This window comes from Crocodylus porosus, unplaced genomic scaffold, assembly GCF_001723895.1.
Source record: "Crocodylus porosus isolate Cpor-Errol unplaced genomic scaffold, CroPor_comp1, whole genome shotgun sequence".
In the NCBI taxonomy this organism is placed as follows: Eukaryota; Metazoa; Chordata; order Crocodylia; family Crocodylidae; genus Crocodylus; species Crocodylus porosus.
Window position 1 is genome coordinate 15,400,535 of NW_017728950.1, and position 16,671 is coordinate 15,417,205.

Here is a 16,671-nt window from a genome sequence, read left to right on the forward strand (position 1 = left end):
TGGACTTGATGATCTCCCGAGGTCCCTTCCAGCCCTAATGTCTATGAAATCTAATGTCTATGATATTAAACAGTCTTGCTTCTTACATCTCTCTTGAATTATCTTGGCTACGAAAACATTCCAACCCTTCTACAGTATTGATAAACAATGATTTGTGATTAACTCCACTATATAAATGAGCAGGGCAAGCAAGGGGGGAAGAAGAAGATACAAATGAAACCAGTCAGTTAAAGAAGGGAAGACAGGGCAGTAAATATGTGAAGCAAAGAGCGCTGAGGGGAAATAACTACAGGCTTAGACTGTTGAAATAAATAACCTTATGTCAAAGAATCAGACTATTCAGAAGGGAAATAGAGAGAGGTTAGTAGAAGGAGCATGTAAACTATAATGAGCCCTAAAACCATTGTTCTTTGTTTAATTCATGGTTTTTAAAGCCCAGTAAAGTTATACATTTTTGTTCCCAAACCCATCTTCTGAAAATACTGTCTGTGTTTCTCTTGAGTACAAGGACTATGAGGTCAGAGATGAAACTGTTATTCCATGTAAAATATTTTCTCACTGGTGATTGGGTATTTCTGTCCTTTATCATTTTTCTGACTGAATTTATTCTGGAGTATAGTAGTTGTTTGGCTTCACTCTCATTATTTCTATGGAAGAGTTTGGTACAGTGGATGAGAAGGATCATATTCTGCAGTAGACTTGTAGGATACATGGATACTTTCGTTGTGTGGTGGGTTGATTGTGGTAATGGTAGAGGTGTGTTGGCAGGCTTTGCATTTGTTGTCTAGGCAGAGTCTTGTTCCATTTGGCATTTGTTGATCGACAGGGAGTGATGAAATGGGTGAGATGGGAAGTTTAGCTGAAAGCCAGGTTAGATGGTAGAGAATATTTCTCTCAAGATGTAGTCCTCTTCAGTTATATGCTGTAATTGTCTGATTATCTTTCTTATAGATTACAGTGTGGGATGGTATGTAAAACAAGGACTGTGAGACTGGCAGAGGTTTTCCTTATGCATTGTATTATGTGGGACATTTGTGTAGGTCATTAAAAAGTGTGGTCCGTTTCTCTGCTGGAGTACTCTTGCTAGGTAATAGCAGTTTTTAGCTTGGTTACATGTGGGACTTGAAAGTGTTCTCTTCAGAGCAGATATAGTGATATCAGAGGGCCTGGGTGTAGATCAGGGGCAGGCAGTTATTTCAGGCAAAGGGCTGCTTACCCAGTTTTGGCAAGCTGTCGAGGGCTGCATGAGTAGCCCTGCCCCTTGACAGGTGCCCTGCCCCCTGGTCACCATCTTGGGATCAATGTCCCAGGGCCAGAGCCGGTGGGGCCCAGAGCAGGGCGCGGGCTGGTAGACGTCCGTGAAGCCAGGCTGAGCTGCACCAGTGGGGAGAGGGGGGAGCTGGCCTGGCTCCATAGAACCCCTGCTGCCCTGCTCTGGGCCCTGGTAGTGCTGGCCCCTGGACATCAATGTGGGCCCCACACTCCTGCTCACTCCCAGTGTCCCCAGCCCCACAGTACAAGCAGAGGGCAGCGTTCAGTCCTGACCCCCTGCTCGCCAGCAGGGAAGTAGCTGGTGCTGAGTGTGGGGAAAAGCAGCCCCTCGCCCGCCCCATACGCTCCCTGCTGCACCCACTTGTAGCCTGTGCAGGGCTGTCCTGGGAGGCACAGGCAGCCCCAGGTGGGCTGCAAGTGGCTGCAGTGCAGGGTGCTGGCCACAGGGCAAGCGAGGGGTTGCTTTCCCCACCCCACAATCAGCACCAGCTTGTAACCTGCCCCTGCTGCCAGCCTGGGCCCCACACCAGCTCCAGGCTGGCACAGCCGCAGCAGCTGTGGCCCCCCTCCTTGCCATGCTGGCCAGTGTTTGCCACCACCACCTCCTGGGCTGCCTAGTGCATAAGCTCCAGGCAGACAGCAGCAGCAAACACTGCCAGCGCATGGCAAGTGGGGGGGCTGCAGCTGCTCCCACTGTGTGCAGCCCTGACAGGCAAGCCCAGAGCTGGTGCATGGCCCAGGCTGACAGCAGAGGCAGGTTACAAGCTGGTGCTGAGCACAGGAGCGGGGAAAAGTGACCCCTCGCCCATCCCATGGCCAGCGCCCCATGCTGCAGCTGCACACAGCCTACCTGGGGCTGCCTGTGCCTGCTCAGGACAGCCCCGTGCAGGCTGCGAGTGGTGGCAGCAGGGAGTGCCGGCCATGGGGCAGGCAAGGGGTGCTTTTACCTGGGCTTCTTCCCTGCCCCCACCTTTACCTGAGGTTCCAGTGCCAGAGTCATCGCATGGTCCCTGCTGGGGCTTCTGGCTGGGGGGTGAGGCTAGGCAGGCGGTGCTCTTGTAGGAGCCCAATGGGCTTCTCCTGGGTCCTACTGCTCCTGGTTTCTGTCCTTTTTGACAGAAACCAAAGACAGATAAATATTTATTTTCTAAACTTTTTAGGGGCCCTGCAGGCCAGATAGGATAGCCTTGTGGGCTGAATCTGACCTGCAGGCCATATTTTGCCCACCCTTGGGGTAGATTATACCTTTCTTGGTGTGTGTATGCTGTTACAGGTAGGTTTGGGGCAGAGCAGAGCGAGGCATGTTTGGTCACACTCCCTGAGATGACCACTTTTACTTTCACTGATGGCTTTAGCTAAGGACCTACTGTTCAGGATCCTTGCTTCTGCTGCAGCTTAGTTAGTCTATAGCCCACGAGGCTCCCTGGGCTTGTAAGAAATACAAAAAACAAACAAAGTTCAACAAATAAACTGCCACTTAGAGAGCTAAGGGACTTATTGCTGGCTTCACTTCTCTGGCTTTCTGGGCTTTCTCTGGAGTTCGCTCCCCCATTGCCTCTTATCTTTCAGAGGTTTTGAACAAAGCCTTGCTCACAGCCCATCCTGACACTGCCTGACCTTGCTGACACCAGGCTCAGAGCGGTCGCATTCTGTGCTATGCTGCAACTGCCCAGAGGCTAATTCCAATGTCTTTTATTGCCCCACCCTTACTGGTTCACATGGGCCACTCCTCTTCATTTCCCACACCTTGGTGAGCTTCCTTGCTGGGAGGCTTGCCACGTTCCCAGACCTGGATCCTCAGCCTCTGGTGAGTCCCTCCAGGTCTGGGGGTGGGGTATGTTTCCAGGGTATGGGGCTGTTTGGGCTCCTCCACACCCACAGTAACAGAGCCAGGCCCTGTTACAGTGTTTTGGATAATTACTAGTTTTGTGGAGTTAAGTATTGTAGTCTTTTTTTGTATTTACTTGTTCATGGGTTTCCATTTTGCATATGGATCATAGGATCTATAAAATGGGTTTTGGTGTAAGAGTAATGCAGTGAGAATTTAATAAACGAGTAGTAGTTGTTGAAGCAGCAGTAAAATCAGTAAGCAAGTGTAGATGTTCTGTCCAGATAATGAAAATGTCATCTATGTAATGCAGGTATAGTGCAGATTCAGTGGTACAGATTTCTAAAATCCTCTCTTCTAGGTGGATTATGAAGAAATTGGGATATTGCAGGGCCATCTTAGTGCCCAGAGCTGTGCCCATGATTTGGAGGAAATGTTGGTTGAAAGTAAAATTTGTGGGTGAGCATAAAATGGATGAATTGTGCAATAGGTTGTGATTGTAAATCTGAGTATAGTCCATATCCAAGTATTTTAGGCAAGCGTAATATTAGTATATTGGGTAGTTACTGGTATATAGTTTATATATCAGTCTTGTATACTAGTATATATTCTAGTATACTAAGTATATTGCATGTGCTGAAGGATGTTGGTATATAGGGTGGTGACATCCATGATTGAAAAGCGTGGCCTTCTCAAGGAAGTTGTTAATGTTCCAGTTATTGTTGAGAAAGTTTGTCGTCTTGTAAAAAGGTGCTCTTTGAGTATGTAGTAGGTTGAGGTGGTTTCTATGAATCCTGATAGTTTTTCAGGGATGGAACCTCAGTTGATTAAGATGGGGGTGCCAGGATTTCCTTGTTTCCTTATCTTAGGGTGCATGTAAAGTATTCCTGGAGTGGGGAATTAGTCTGTGATTCCCTTGAAGTTAGTGGAGAAAGGTTTTGATGATATCTTTTAAGTTCACAGTTATTACTGGTATGGGGTCATTCTGGAGTTCCTTACACCATGTTTTCTCACATACCACATGACCCAAGCACCGTGTATTAGGAAAGGCAGAAAGAAGAAAAAAAGATTTTTCCAGAGTTATAACTGCATAGAACAAGGACAGAGCCTAGCCTTCAGCTCTCTCACGTTCCCTTTCCTGCTTAACCAAATACTGAAGCCCTAGCTGCTGCTGAAAACTAGTCTTCATAGAGTAGATCTGTGACTTTGAAAGGAGCAAAAAAGTCTGCAAAGCTGTGAAATAGGAGGAGAGAAACCAGAAGTGGCAAACAGCAAAATTGTCAGAAGAAAGCTTGTCTTGATTAGTGGAACTTCAGTACTATTAACACCTGTGCAGTAAACAACAATGAGCCATTAAGTCAATTGATTGCCTCAGCTGCCTGAATAGAAATGCCACGCCAGACAGCTGGTTTTGGAGCAGGAATCAAAGCCGGGTACTTCTATTCTGGGCAGAAAAATCAGCTTAAGACATGCAGGGCTGATTTTCTGGGAAAAAGGTATGTAAAATACACAAGAAAATATAGCGGTAGAATAAGACAGTTGTCTGTTAGCCTTGCTGATGTAGTCCTCACAATTGAAAATGACTGTGGTTCCTCCTGGTTTGATCACTATTTCATTATTATCTTAGGAATTTCTCTGCAGGATTTTGTTGAGGATTTCACTATAAACATTCTTTCTAAAATGTATGTGTGTGTGTGTGTATATGTGTGTGTATATATGTGTATATGAAACACACGTACATACATATGCATGGGTTGTTTTGATGGAATGTGTGTGTGTCTGCATAGAAGCTTGTTCTTCACATAATGAAATCAACGAACTCTGGGAACAGAGAGAACTTTAGCATAATGTATAACTAAAACAAATAATTTTCACGTGGTAATTTTAAAAAATAGTGAAGTTGCAAAGACTGTAAAAAGAGGTGGATTAGTGAGGCAAACATTTCAATAAATGTTTAAGTATAGGAGGTTTTAGTTAAGACTGGGTAATGGGCTTAAAATTTCAATTAATGTACCCTATATGTATTTTAGTTCATGAAATGGAAGTTGAAGAAAGGATGTAAGGCAAGTGAAATAGATATGCTGTATCAGAAAATAATCTCACAATGAAAATAATTTTCCTGATCCTGCAAAGCATAGTGTCTTGGGAGTTTACAGCATAAGCCAATGTTGACAGATGGTAGGAGTGATTTTAAAATAGTAAAAGGAAATGTGTAGGCGAAGGGAAGGAAGAGGGAAAAATTAAAGAGCAGATCTATATAAAGTGCTGTTATGCTCAGAAAAGTGACTGAACAGTGGCATGTTGGGATCCTGCCTTTATTGCTGCTTCAGTGCTTTCCAGATTCACTTTGGTATTTTACAAGTAAAAACATTTATTTTCTGTCAGCCATGCAAAGACAAGTGGGGATCTGAAAAGTCATCTGGATACTCTCTGACTCTGACACTGCCAACTATAAAAATAGCCTGCGTTTGGAACTTAGTTAACAGTGCTGTTAATGGTATGTGAGCTAGGAAAGAGTCCAGTTCACTGTCACAGAGCTAAATTAGTTCTATAGGACAAACAAGATTAAAAAGTACTAAAAACACTGTTTTTTCATTGAAGGAAATAGATAAGACTGGAAACAAAAAGCAGATAAAATGGCACTATTTTTATATTTTTCTGACACAAGCTCCACTTAAAATAATGTACAAGTACTAATGCTTGAAGGTCTGGGGAGTAAATCAAACTGATTGCATTCCAAGCAAATAAGACCTTTACAATGCCCCATCTTCAGCCTTCTTGTATTTAAAGCTTGTTTGCGCTAGTCTAAATAGATCCTCAAATGGTTTTTTTTAGTCGAGATGGTACCCTAATTTAGCCTGTGTCCAGTGTTTATCAATAGAAAGAGAAATCAAAGGTTCCATCCCAGGAAATGTATAGCCAGCTTCTGCAGTCATCTTAAGGATATATTATGCCACATAATAATAACCAGGAGGAGCCTGTGGAAATGTTCACATAAGCAGCAAAAATATTCCCACTAAAGGTGGGAGAGATTCACTGATTCCTGAGCCATCTGCCTGCTCCCTATTCCCCAGCATAAACAGAAAATGAGAAAAGGACATAGCTGAGCAGACTTCTGCTAGGCCTGCTCCTAAATTGGCATAAGCTGAGATGCCCTGTGCTATCTTAACCTCAACCAGGGCGGTGTGGCCCTGATTCCAGCAACCACAAAAGCTTCCATGCAATGTTCTTCCCAACACTCTTCTCAGGGTTGGCAAATCAAAGCCTTGTATAATATACTTTTTAATTCCTTTACAGCAGGTTATTCAGTGTTCTTGTGGTTCCTTTGAATTGGTATAGTTCAGGCTATGGCCGGGGGCTACATTTGTACTTAGAAATTTGTCCTTTTAGTGCTGCAGAAATCAAGCATACCACTGTTCAAGTGATTTGTTGTGGGGAAAGATGGCAGCTCTACAATGAAATGCACTTTCCAGCAGCAGCTTGTTGGCAGATTGACAATTTCCAGTGCCGTGTGTATTACGTGTATAGTGATCTGTAACTCCACAGAGCATGGCTGGATCCTCCAGCCTTCCTGGAGGCTTTGCTCCTCATGCCTACATCCACTGGCTTCAGGAAATACGTCTGTCGCACCAAACTATTGCCCCAGGGAGGCAGAGCCAGGCTGAAAGGTTGCCACATGGGCTTCCTGCACAGCCCTTCTTTCTTTGTGAACAGGATAAAATTGTTCTTGCTCAAAGAACATGGTAGGAATCCACCTTCTAGATACCTTCTGCCATGCAAAAAGTGCATCCCCTATCTATTCCCATCAAATCAGCATCCCCAACCTTATTTACAAGCCAAAGAAGGGACAGAGCAGGAACTCATGGGTGGTTGAGCTTGCATCTGGGTACTTCAAAGAAGCCAGCTTTCAGTTTTTGCAAGTGGTAAATAAATAATACGGTTTGGGTGAAAGGGAGACTTCAGCATCTCCCCTGAAGCAAAGGGAGTGTCAGAGCCCTACAGGAGCTGCAGCCAAGAGATCTGTGTGTGCTTAGTTGACTGACTGACTGCTTTAATATGCAGCGGCTATTACAGGGGTGAAGGGGAGACTCTACAGCCCCCTTTCCTCCCTCCCCCAAAGTGGAAGGAGCATTAGGACCCTCCCCACACTGCCAACTTCTTGAGGATTGATGTGGTAGGTGAATCACAGTGCTAGCACTGATAGCCATGGATCATCACAGATAGCCAAGAACATCTCCCACACTGCCTCTCCCATTGTGGATTTGCCTATGCCAAATTGGTTGGTGAATGGGAGACCACATGACCCAGGTCTCAGTCATGTCTGTGTGGCCAAATATGGCACTGTACACCATCCCACACAGGAGCTGAGCAAGCTTTTTGAAGGAGTGGTGGCAGGCCTTGACTGCCAATAGGAGTACAGCATTTACAGGACCTGCTGGTACATGTTCTGCAGCTGTCTGGATGTCCAGGCACTTGAATAGATGTACACACATTTCACACTGTATTTTTGTGGTACTGCAATGTTTTTTGGACATTTTTACTGCTTCAGATATATGCCTGGACCTATCCTCAAACTTGTACACTTCTTAAGGATATGTCATAGGGCTCCAGTAATTTCAAAAGAAAGGGAGAAAATGAGAATACCAACTCCAGCTTCTTAACTTGTACGCTTTAGCCCACGGTCTTTGATTTATGTGATGTCTGCAGGGACTGTAAGCCTCCTCGTGCAGTGCTTTATCTGGATCTAAGCAAAAGCTGCTTGAATCAAACTTATGTCTGGGGCTGTACATATATTCTTAGGTCTCTTAAGAAGTTACTAGTAAAGACTTTGGTTGGTCAGACTTCTTCACAATTCCGTTTTAGAGAACTCGTTCTCTAAACAAAGTAGAAAAATGTTTCCAGAGGTGTATGACTAAATCAGGGGTGGGCAGTCATTTCAGCTGGAGGGCTGCTTAATGAGTTTTGGGGACTTGTTGAAGGCCACATTCATCTTTCGTCTCTCTTGCTCTTTTTCTTTGTTGCTCGCTCGTTCCCCTCTGCTCACGCTCTCGCTCTCTCTTTCTCCTTCCACAGCATGGCCAAAACTGCAGTTTGCCAGGATCCCCAGTGGTTAGCTGTGGACCCAGGTAGGAGCTGCTGACATGGATACTGATGCTCACCAGACATAGCAGTAGCTCATGCCTGGGTCCTCAGCTGAGTGTCTGGGCTCTTGGTGAACTGTAGCTTCAGCTGAGTTCTGGAGGAAAAGGGACCGAGTGAGAAGGCAGAGAAGAGAAACAAAGAGAGACACTGCTGCCTGTCCCACAAGGGAGCAGCTCTTAGAAGTGCTCTTATATAGTGATCACAGGTTTCCCAGTGACAGAGAGGAATTTACAAGACAACAGACCCTCCTTGTATGACCCTCCAACAGACCCTCCTAATGTATGTATAGTCTATATTTGAAAATGAAATTATAGGTGAACCAAGTGTTATGTTGCATAAGTTGTATCATTTATCTCAGAGTAAAGTAGAGCTGTCAGCTTTTAAAAAATGAATTAAACTGTTTAATATTTCCTTCCAGGCAAACGGTAGAACGTGTGACATTACAGAACCAACTCCAGCAGCTTCTAGAGGCCCAGAGAACAGAGAGCATATCACTACCAACATCCCCAAGGTAATAAGAGTGGAATTTTGCAATAGTTTAAGTTGGAATCTTTACATGGTATAACTGTTATCAGGACAGGTCATGGACTATGTAATGATCTAATCATTTGCACATTGGAAATCGTGTAAAGCATCATCTGTCAGAAATGAATACATTTCTTTTTACTACTTATTTGCAGTTTGCATCTTTTAAACAGACAGATTAAAATGATATGTAAATATTGGACATTCTGGGTGCATCTACATGTGCACTTAATGCGAAGCAATAAACTGCGGGGCTTATTGCTCTAGAGTTTATTGCTTCTAGGTGTGCCATTTTAATGTGCTCCCAGGATCACAGCACGTTGAGCTGAGCTGGAGAATTCCTGGCTGACAGGGGATCTAGGGGTTAGTCTACCAACTCAGGGCCGCTCCCTTCAGCCTGCTCAGTTCTGTGGGGGGGCCAGCTGGGACACGAGGGTGCTTCAGTATTATTACTCTGTAATATACATATTTCCAGATGAACATTTATCAAGGTGCAGTGGTTAATTCGTTAATAGTAATTAATGGTTAGTGATTAATAGTACATACATTTAGTACCTTATCAGAGCTATGAAGTAATTGGGATAACCGTTGGTAGATAAATGTGAATTTCATTTCTCTTTTACACTGGTTCAAACTGAACTTAATTTTGTCCCATTGCCCTCATCCATGGGTAAAGGCAGGGTCTGTCAGTTTGTACTGAAAAAAAAGGCAAAATGTTCTGGCTGCTGTCCTGAGGAATGAAAGGGTCTCTGTAACATAAGTCCTTGACAAAAAAATACTTTATATTGGTATTTCTTCGCTTCCTAGCACTTGGCTGGGGGGCTGATTAATTTGTTATCCTAATGGTAGTAAAATAAATTAGCATATAATTATTTGCACCCTTTTAGCATTCTAAATCGAAAAGGATTTTGTGTATAAACAGCTCTTGGTTTTTAGTATTAAATATTACTCTGCTTGCTTTTAATACTGGGTTAGGTCTAACATTTGTAAGATTCACCTCTGTGTAGAAACCCAGTACAAGGCTGTATTTTTCTAATGTGGATCAAAATAGTTAGCAAGAGTGCAGGTTTTTTCTCTTTTTCAAAAAACGGATAAGTCCCATAACTTCAAGGAAGCTTTTTTTCCTTCAAATTTTTATCCAAAACTCTTGTTTTTAAATAGCTATTCAGAATTTTATCTTAAAGAATTTTGGGGTTTTTTCCCCTAAAAGCTAGAAACTTAAGGCATCAAATCCTAGTTTAGAATGGAAATAGTGTTATATCTGTAGTTATGTAGTTGTTCCATTAGCTCTATAATGGCTTCCACATAAGCAAAGATCAAGAAAAATAGGAATATTCTGAGACAGACTTACACAGTAGAAATGGTAGTGTTGGATTTGATATCTGCATAAACTTGACTGTGGTATTGAAAATCTCTCTTTTTTTGTGTGTGTGTGTTCAAGTTCACCATCATCTCCTGCTTCTGGCAAACCCCAGTGGAAACCATCTGATTCAGATGACTTGTCTGTATCGAAAAGTAAATTGAACACCCAAGACGGGATTCAGATTTTTGGCAGCGTGGGAACTGCCAACCGCGCTCGGTCCAAGATGAAAGATGAGGATTCAGATAAAATCCTGCGCCAGTTGTTGGGGAAGGAAATCTCTGAGAATGTCTGTATGCAGGAAAAGCTGTCGTTGGAATTTCAGGATGCTCATGCTTCCTCCAAGAACATAAAGAAAATTCTGCCAGAGAAAAGGGAGCTGAAGTTAGCCAGACTGAGGCAGCTTATGCAGAGATCCCTGAGTGAGTCTGATACAGACTCAAATAATTCTGAGGACCAGAAGAACATTCCTGTGAAAAGAACTGACAAACCAAGGCCGCAACCCATTGTCGAAAGTGTTGAAAGCGCAGAGAGCTTGCACCTGATGATTAAGAAACACACTACAGCAGCAGGGCGCCGGTTTCCCTTTGGCATTAGAGCTTCCAAGTCCGTGGATGGCCATAGTCCATCTCCTACTTCAGAAAGCAGTGATCCAGATAATGAGTCTCAGTATCAGTCTGGTACCATATCTCAGAGCCAGGTTTCTGGAGATACCTGTCAGTCCAACTCTGACAGTGCCACTGTTCAGAAGGTTGCTACAAGTCCTAAGAGTGCCCTCAAGTCCCCTTCTTCAAAGCGCAGAACCTCCCAAAATTTAAAACTGAGAGTAACCTTTGAGGAGCCTGTGGCACAGGTGGAGCAAACAGAGATTGAACTGAATGAGGAAAAAGATAAAGACCGGGGCAAATCAGTCCAAAGGGCCCCACTCAGCACTGAAGCTGGGGACCAGCTGAAAAGGCCATTTGGAACATTTAGATCCATAATGGAGACTCTGAGTGGCAACCAAAACAACAACAACAACTGTCAAACAGCAAATCTGATCAAAACCTCATCAACATTGCCATTTACCTCATTAGGAAGAAAGGCTGCAGAAAGCAAAGGGAATCCGACCACTCCTATTAAAGGAAAAAATAAGACAGTGAGTGTTTTGATGGGTGTGGGAGTGGTGGGGAGAAACCAGGGAATCTTCCCTCCCCCTGCCCCTTTCTGTGTAATGAACAATATTGTTTCTGGTTAAGATGACAACCTCTTCTTCCCTCTCCTCCACAGTGCTCATACAGGCACACACACATACTCAATCACTCATACCCTCATGCACAATACTCTGTGCTGGTCTGGTAAAAAAAAACTGCAGAATGCAGATCATATTTCACTTTCATTATTAAGGGCATTTTAGGTGGAGAAGGAATTGAGGAGGGTAAAATGTACCCCATGCATAAAGTTGCATCCTGTAAGTCCTCCACTGCCTTTAGTGATGCACTGGCTCTGTGCCAAGCCTTCTGCACAGGGGTAAATTTTGCCCAAGAGGATTTTTTATCAATATTATGAATGCCAGCTCATAGAATGAGAACATAAATTTGAATTCCTTTGGATTTCTAAGGAGTAAATAAATTCAGGCCAGCCCTGGACTAAAGCCATGACTGCCAGGATTGAGTGAGTGGCAAAAAATAAATCAGGAAAAAATAAGATCAACATCACCTGCTGGCCGCATTGCTCTTCCCTACATCACTCTGGGCTCTGGTACTGTCCCATGCGTTGCATAAGGCCTTTCCTAAACCCTTCTCAGCTTCAGGTTTCTTCCTCTTACATATCCTGCTCTCCAAGAAGAGCACCTAACTGATACCTATCATCTGAGAGTATTCATGGCAGAGTGGACTGTGATCGTTGCACACATCATTGAGACGCAACTAAATGTATTTTCTGTAAGACACAGGGAAAAGATTTCATAGATTTCATAGACATTAGGGCTGGAAGGGACCTTGGGAGATCATCAAGTCCAGCCCCCTGCCCAAAGGGCAGGAAGTCAGCTGGGGTCATAGGATCCCAGCAAGATAAGCATCCTATCTTGGTTGCTTCTGCTCAAGTGAAGTACTCCCATGTTTGAAAAAGGGATAAGAACCCCATCCCCCAAATGAAATGTCTTCCTTTAAGTAGAGAGAACATGAAAGGGATGCACCAAGGCAAAGAATGCGAGTGCAGTGTGTATGTATGGGAAGGATCATGTCTAAAGGGGCGGAGAACTGAAAATATGAGGGGTGTCATGGCTAATAATCTGAGTGTGAGGGATAAGTGACATGTGAGAAGGAAGGATTAATAGGATGACCAGAAAAAGATGAAATTGAAAGTTAGAAAAAAAACTAATATAAAACATAAAGGGGGGCAAGGATGAAGGGAGAAAAGAGGGAGGAATTATCAGCCATATAAAAATCTCATTCAGAACAAACAAGACAAGGTGGGAGGAAAAAGTACATTCAGATATTAAAAAGGGGGAAGAGTGGAAAGAGCATCTTGTGGGTGACATTACATTTGACTTCAGTATCTATAGAGCATGTCATGCCAAAATATTAAATGAAAGTATACAAAAAGGACCAAAGAGGGGACCACACAATAAAGTTTGCTTAGAACTGTTCAGCAGGAGTAAGGGACACAAATCTGAGCCTTAAGCTGTCTTACATTTTGTTTAGTTGAGCTGCCGTTTAAACACAGAATTAATTTTAACACCATAAAATCCAACCCTTTCAAAAAGGATGGATTCCAGTATTTCACTGAGATAAGAGGATCAAAAATGTTCTGACAGCATGAGCTCATAAATGATTTGCCATGCTCACTAAGTAAGATTAAGCCATTTGAAAAGAAATTTTGACCCTATCAGTCATTGCATGCAGCATGACACTTAGGACCACATTCTTTTCCATCCATTAAGCATTTGCACAGACTCAGGTGCTTAAGTGTGATTCCTGATCAAGTCATTTAGAACTGATCTGCTTCTGTAACACATCATCCTCATACCCTTAAGACTGAGTCATAAAAAAGCAGTGAGGAAAAGAAGGACCAAGCCACCTTCTGCACTGACTAGGCCCTCAAGCAGGGTGAAATAGACTTGTACTTAGGCCCCTAAAGTCACTTATTTGCCTACCAGGTGGAATAGGATCTGGCCTCTGGTCTACAAAATGCTTGCTGAATGTGAAGGTGCTTTGTTTACATGTTGTCTTTGTTAAATATGAAATTCACTTGGAAATATTGGAGTTCCACAGCTATTCAAGAGATGCACAACACAGGCAGTGAACTTTCTTTACCTTGACAAAGTAGTAGGCTTTGAAAGCATATGGTTTCAAAAGTAACTTCTTTTAAAGTTTTCCTTGTTAAAAATACCCTACTGAAGTCTTTTGATTGCATGTTTCCTTTTAATAGGGCAGTATATATTATGCATGTGATAAGCTCTTTGCATGTTTTCAACTGATTTATGTATTGTACTTCCCTAGGGGCATTACTGCAGTTACACCAATCTTTCTTCTAGCACGTTGATTGAAGAACGCCTCTATAACTATGCTTGGTATGTGCTGATGCAAAATGACATGTTTGGCTTTGCTGTTGTTTGTTTGTTTTTTCCTAATTGCATGTGCTCGTTAAATCATTCACACCTGAGATTAAATGATGAATGTGGCATGGGGTTTTGGGGGAGGAGGGAATGCATGGGGCTGATGCTTCGTTTCCTAGAAACACAAAAACTTGTGGTCGATTTTTTTTGCTAATGTCACAAGCGAACCATCTGAGAGATTTCAGTGCTAAGCATGCATTAAAAGTAGTCATGCTCGTAAATCCACCATGCAGTTTGCTCAGCTCAGTTTGGCATAGACCTTAGTCTCCGTTGAATGAAAATCAAGTACCAGATGAGAATGGAAATTAAATTTCCTCTCATGAGAAGGGCAGATCAACCTTCAGTCATATTTTGAACATAAAGTATAGTGTTCTCCTCACACTGCCTCAGACTTGAGAAGAAATTAAATTTGTTAAAACAAAGTCTTATGATTTTGACCACGAGTTTAAGCTTTCTTATTTAAGTATACTCTGTTAGGATTGTCAGGCAGACAGAGACCAGTCCCTCAGGATCCATAAACATACCTAGGAAAAAGCAGCATTGGATAAGATACATGTTTGTTTTAAAAGAAAATATTCTATAAATGGCCCCATCATTTTTGATCAACTGCAAGCAACTTTCTGAGTAGTTTTTTTGGTTTCATCAGGATTTAAAGTCCTTAATTGAACATGAACATAACCAGCATGATTCCTTTAAGGTATTGACTGAACATTTGAAAAGTTTAAAATATCTTTTTTTAGTACATCAGGAGTGTACATTATTTTAAAACATCCCTTTCTAAAAAGTATTGAGCTTGTATCTAGATTTGTTTATAGCCCGGGTACTTCTGACTTATGAGAAACTTCATTTTAATAGCTCAAACTAGGATCTGCTTCTGATCTCAAATCACTGTCAATGAAATCAGAATCCAGACATTTGCAACACTTTGTATATAGTTTTCCCCTCTTTTACTTTCAACCTATTCTAATGTAAGAAATGTATTAAGTATGAAACTATGTCTCATAGAATCGGTTGACATTTTCCAGCCAAACATCCAAGATTCCTGGACTTTTGAGAGTTATGAGGCCCTTAATGTTGTCCCTGAGCTAGAACCATCTTTTAAGATTGCCAGCTCACAACCTCGCTGCATTAAAATTGGCCTCCCGTGAGAAGTTCCTGGCAGCACAGGCTTTCTGCTGGAGCAGTAACTGATGCTCCAGTCCTGGCTGCCATCAGTAGAGGCCTCTACTGGGAGACTGAGCTGCAGACTTTGGACTGCAGTGTTTAGCCATCCCAGTAAAGACTTTTCTCTGCTTACTGTGCTGCACAGATGAAATTTTCTCCCTTATTTGTGCTGCTTTGTCCCCAGAAGAGATGGAGAATGAAGAAGCAAGTGTTGGGGCAGTTTGTTCCCATGCCCAGCTCTGTATAGAAGGAAGAGAATCAAAGAAGGAATGGCATGGGTGAGAAGGAAAAAATTATCCCAAGGCCATGTGCGTCTCACCCAATCTCCTGCCTACAGGGAACCAACCCTGATCTGAGTGCACTGCTGTAGAACTGGCTATGGGAACATGCAGGGAGAGGAAAGGAGTTGAGCAGGGGTCCATGCCACCTAGTGTGAATTGAAGGGAAAAGTTCTCAGCAGCCATGGAAAAAGGGAGGCAAGAGGTAGTGCCTGCTTTCAGGATGAAGCTGCAGAGATCAGAGTACAGAGGAGGGATGTGTGGCTCATGCTTTGGGAAGCATTCCCCTACTATCCAGGAGTGAAAACAGCAGACTCCTTTGTTGATGTGAACATGCCTTATTCCTTACAGGATGAAGGAATTTCCTGAAACAAATTCTAAAACAGGGGAGATTCTTCCAAAAGTCAGAAATCAAAAAGTAGGCCAGAAAGTAGTATGTTTTTAAGGCTTTTTCAGTTTTTTACGATAACCTTGTAATACGTTTTAGTCTCTCATGATTTTTTAACATTCAAAGTGAGTAAGTATGTGTCTGTTGTTTCTCTACCACATCAAAGCGCATGGCCTGTGAGAATCAGCGGGCCAGCAGAAGAATCATCATTTTTCATGTTCCCAGTCATTAGGAAGAGTATCACTTTTTCCCCTGGAAGGGTTTGGAAGACTGTAATTCTGATTGAGGCATTACACAACTGCTCTCAAAGAGAGAAACCTTCCTGAAAAAGGGAGTAGTAATCTCTGCAGTTGTAACCCTATGCAGGTCTTTAGATCCATGGCTTATTTTTCTTGACAGAGTACTAGTCTTTGTACCCTTGTTTTGTATGTGGGATTTTATTAGCATGTGATAAATAATTATTTGAGATCAGTCTCATTCCCATTCAGCCCTGTGTCTTCATTTTCTTTTCTTTTTTTCACTTATGTTTTATGTTTTGGGGATGTAGTTTTGTTTGCTTGATTTATTGATGTGTTTAAAAAACTCAGTTATGTCAGGGGCTCTGTTGGCTATTTACTTTTCCAAATTGGCCATAATTTGATAGCCAAGACATTTATTAAAATTTCCAGTGCCTTTTTAAAATGAGATTCACTATAGTTTTCTGAATAGCCTAAATTAAATTCCAGTTGTAGAGAATGACTTTCTTTTTTAAAAGGACTGGTTAGTTTTTGATTATTACAAATCCAAACAAATGTTAGCAATTATTTGTACCCTAGATGCCAATGAGGTGTTTAGTTTTCACAGTTTAAGTCATTTGAGATCTGTAGTAGATTAAATTGAGAACTGATGCATCTTATCAGTAAAAGGCTCTTTAGGGTTACCATATTTCCAGTATCAAAAAAGAGGACATCTGTGGGGGGGGAAGAGAACAGTATTATGACTGTTGCCTGCTTCTGCCCCTCCCTCCTAAGTCCCTGCTCCCCTAGACCTGCCAGTGCCCCTCACTCCTGATCCTCAGCCCCCAGCCCTGCTGGTGCCCCTTGCTCCTGACCCACAGTACCCTGCACCCTGCCAGGA

General features: G+C 42.7%; 1 protein-coding gene across 2 annotated transcripts in view; it reads left to right on the forward strand.

Annotated features, from left to right (window-relative positions):
* SNCAIP (synuclein alpha interacting protein) overlaps positions 1–16,671 on the forward strand; it is a 72,558-nt gene that overhangs the window by 52,073 nt on the left and 3,814 nt on the right. The window contains exons 8-10 of one of the 2 annotated variants that reach the window (XM_019555030.1): positions 8,661–8,753; positions 10,209–11,265; positions 13,610–13,680. In XM_019555030.1, the coding sequence (XP_019410575.1) occupies positions 8,661–8,753; positions 10,209–11,265; positions 13,610–13,680 (1,221 nt within the window). The remainder of the gene's footprint in view (positions 1–8,660; positions 8,754–10,208; positions 11,266–13,609; positions 13,681–16,671) is intronic. The other variant, XM_019555031.1, reaches the window with a different exon arrangement.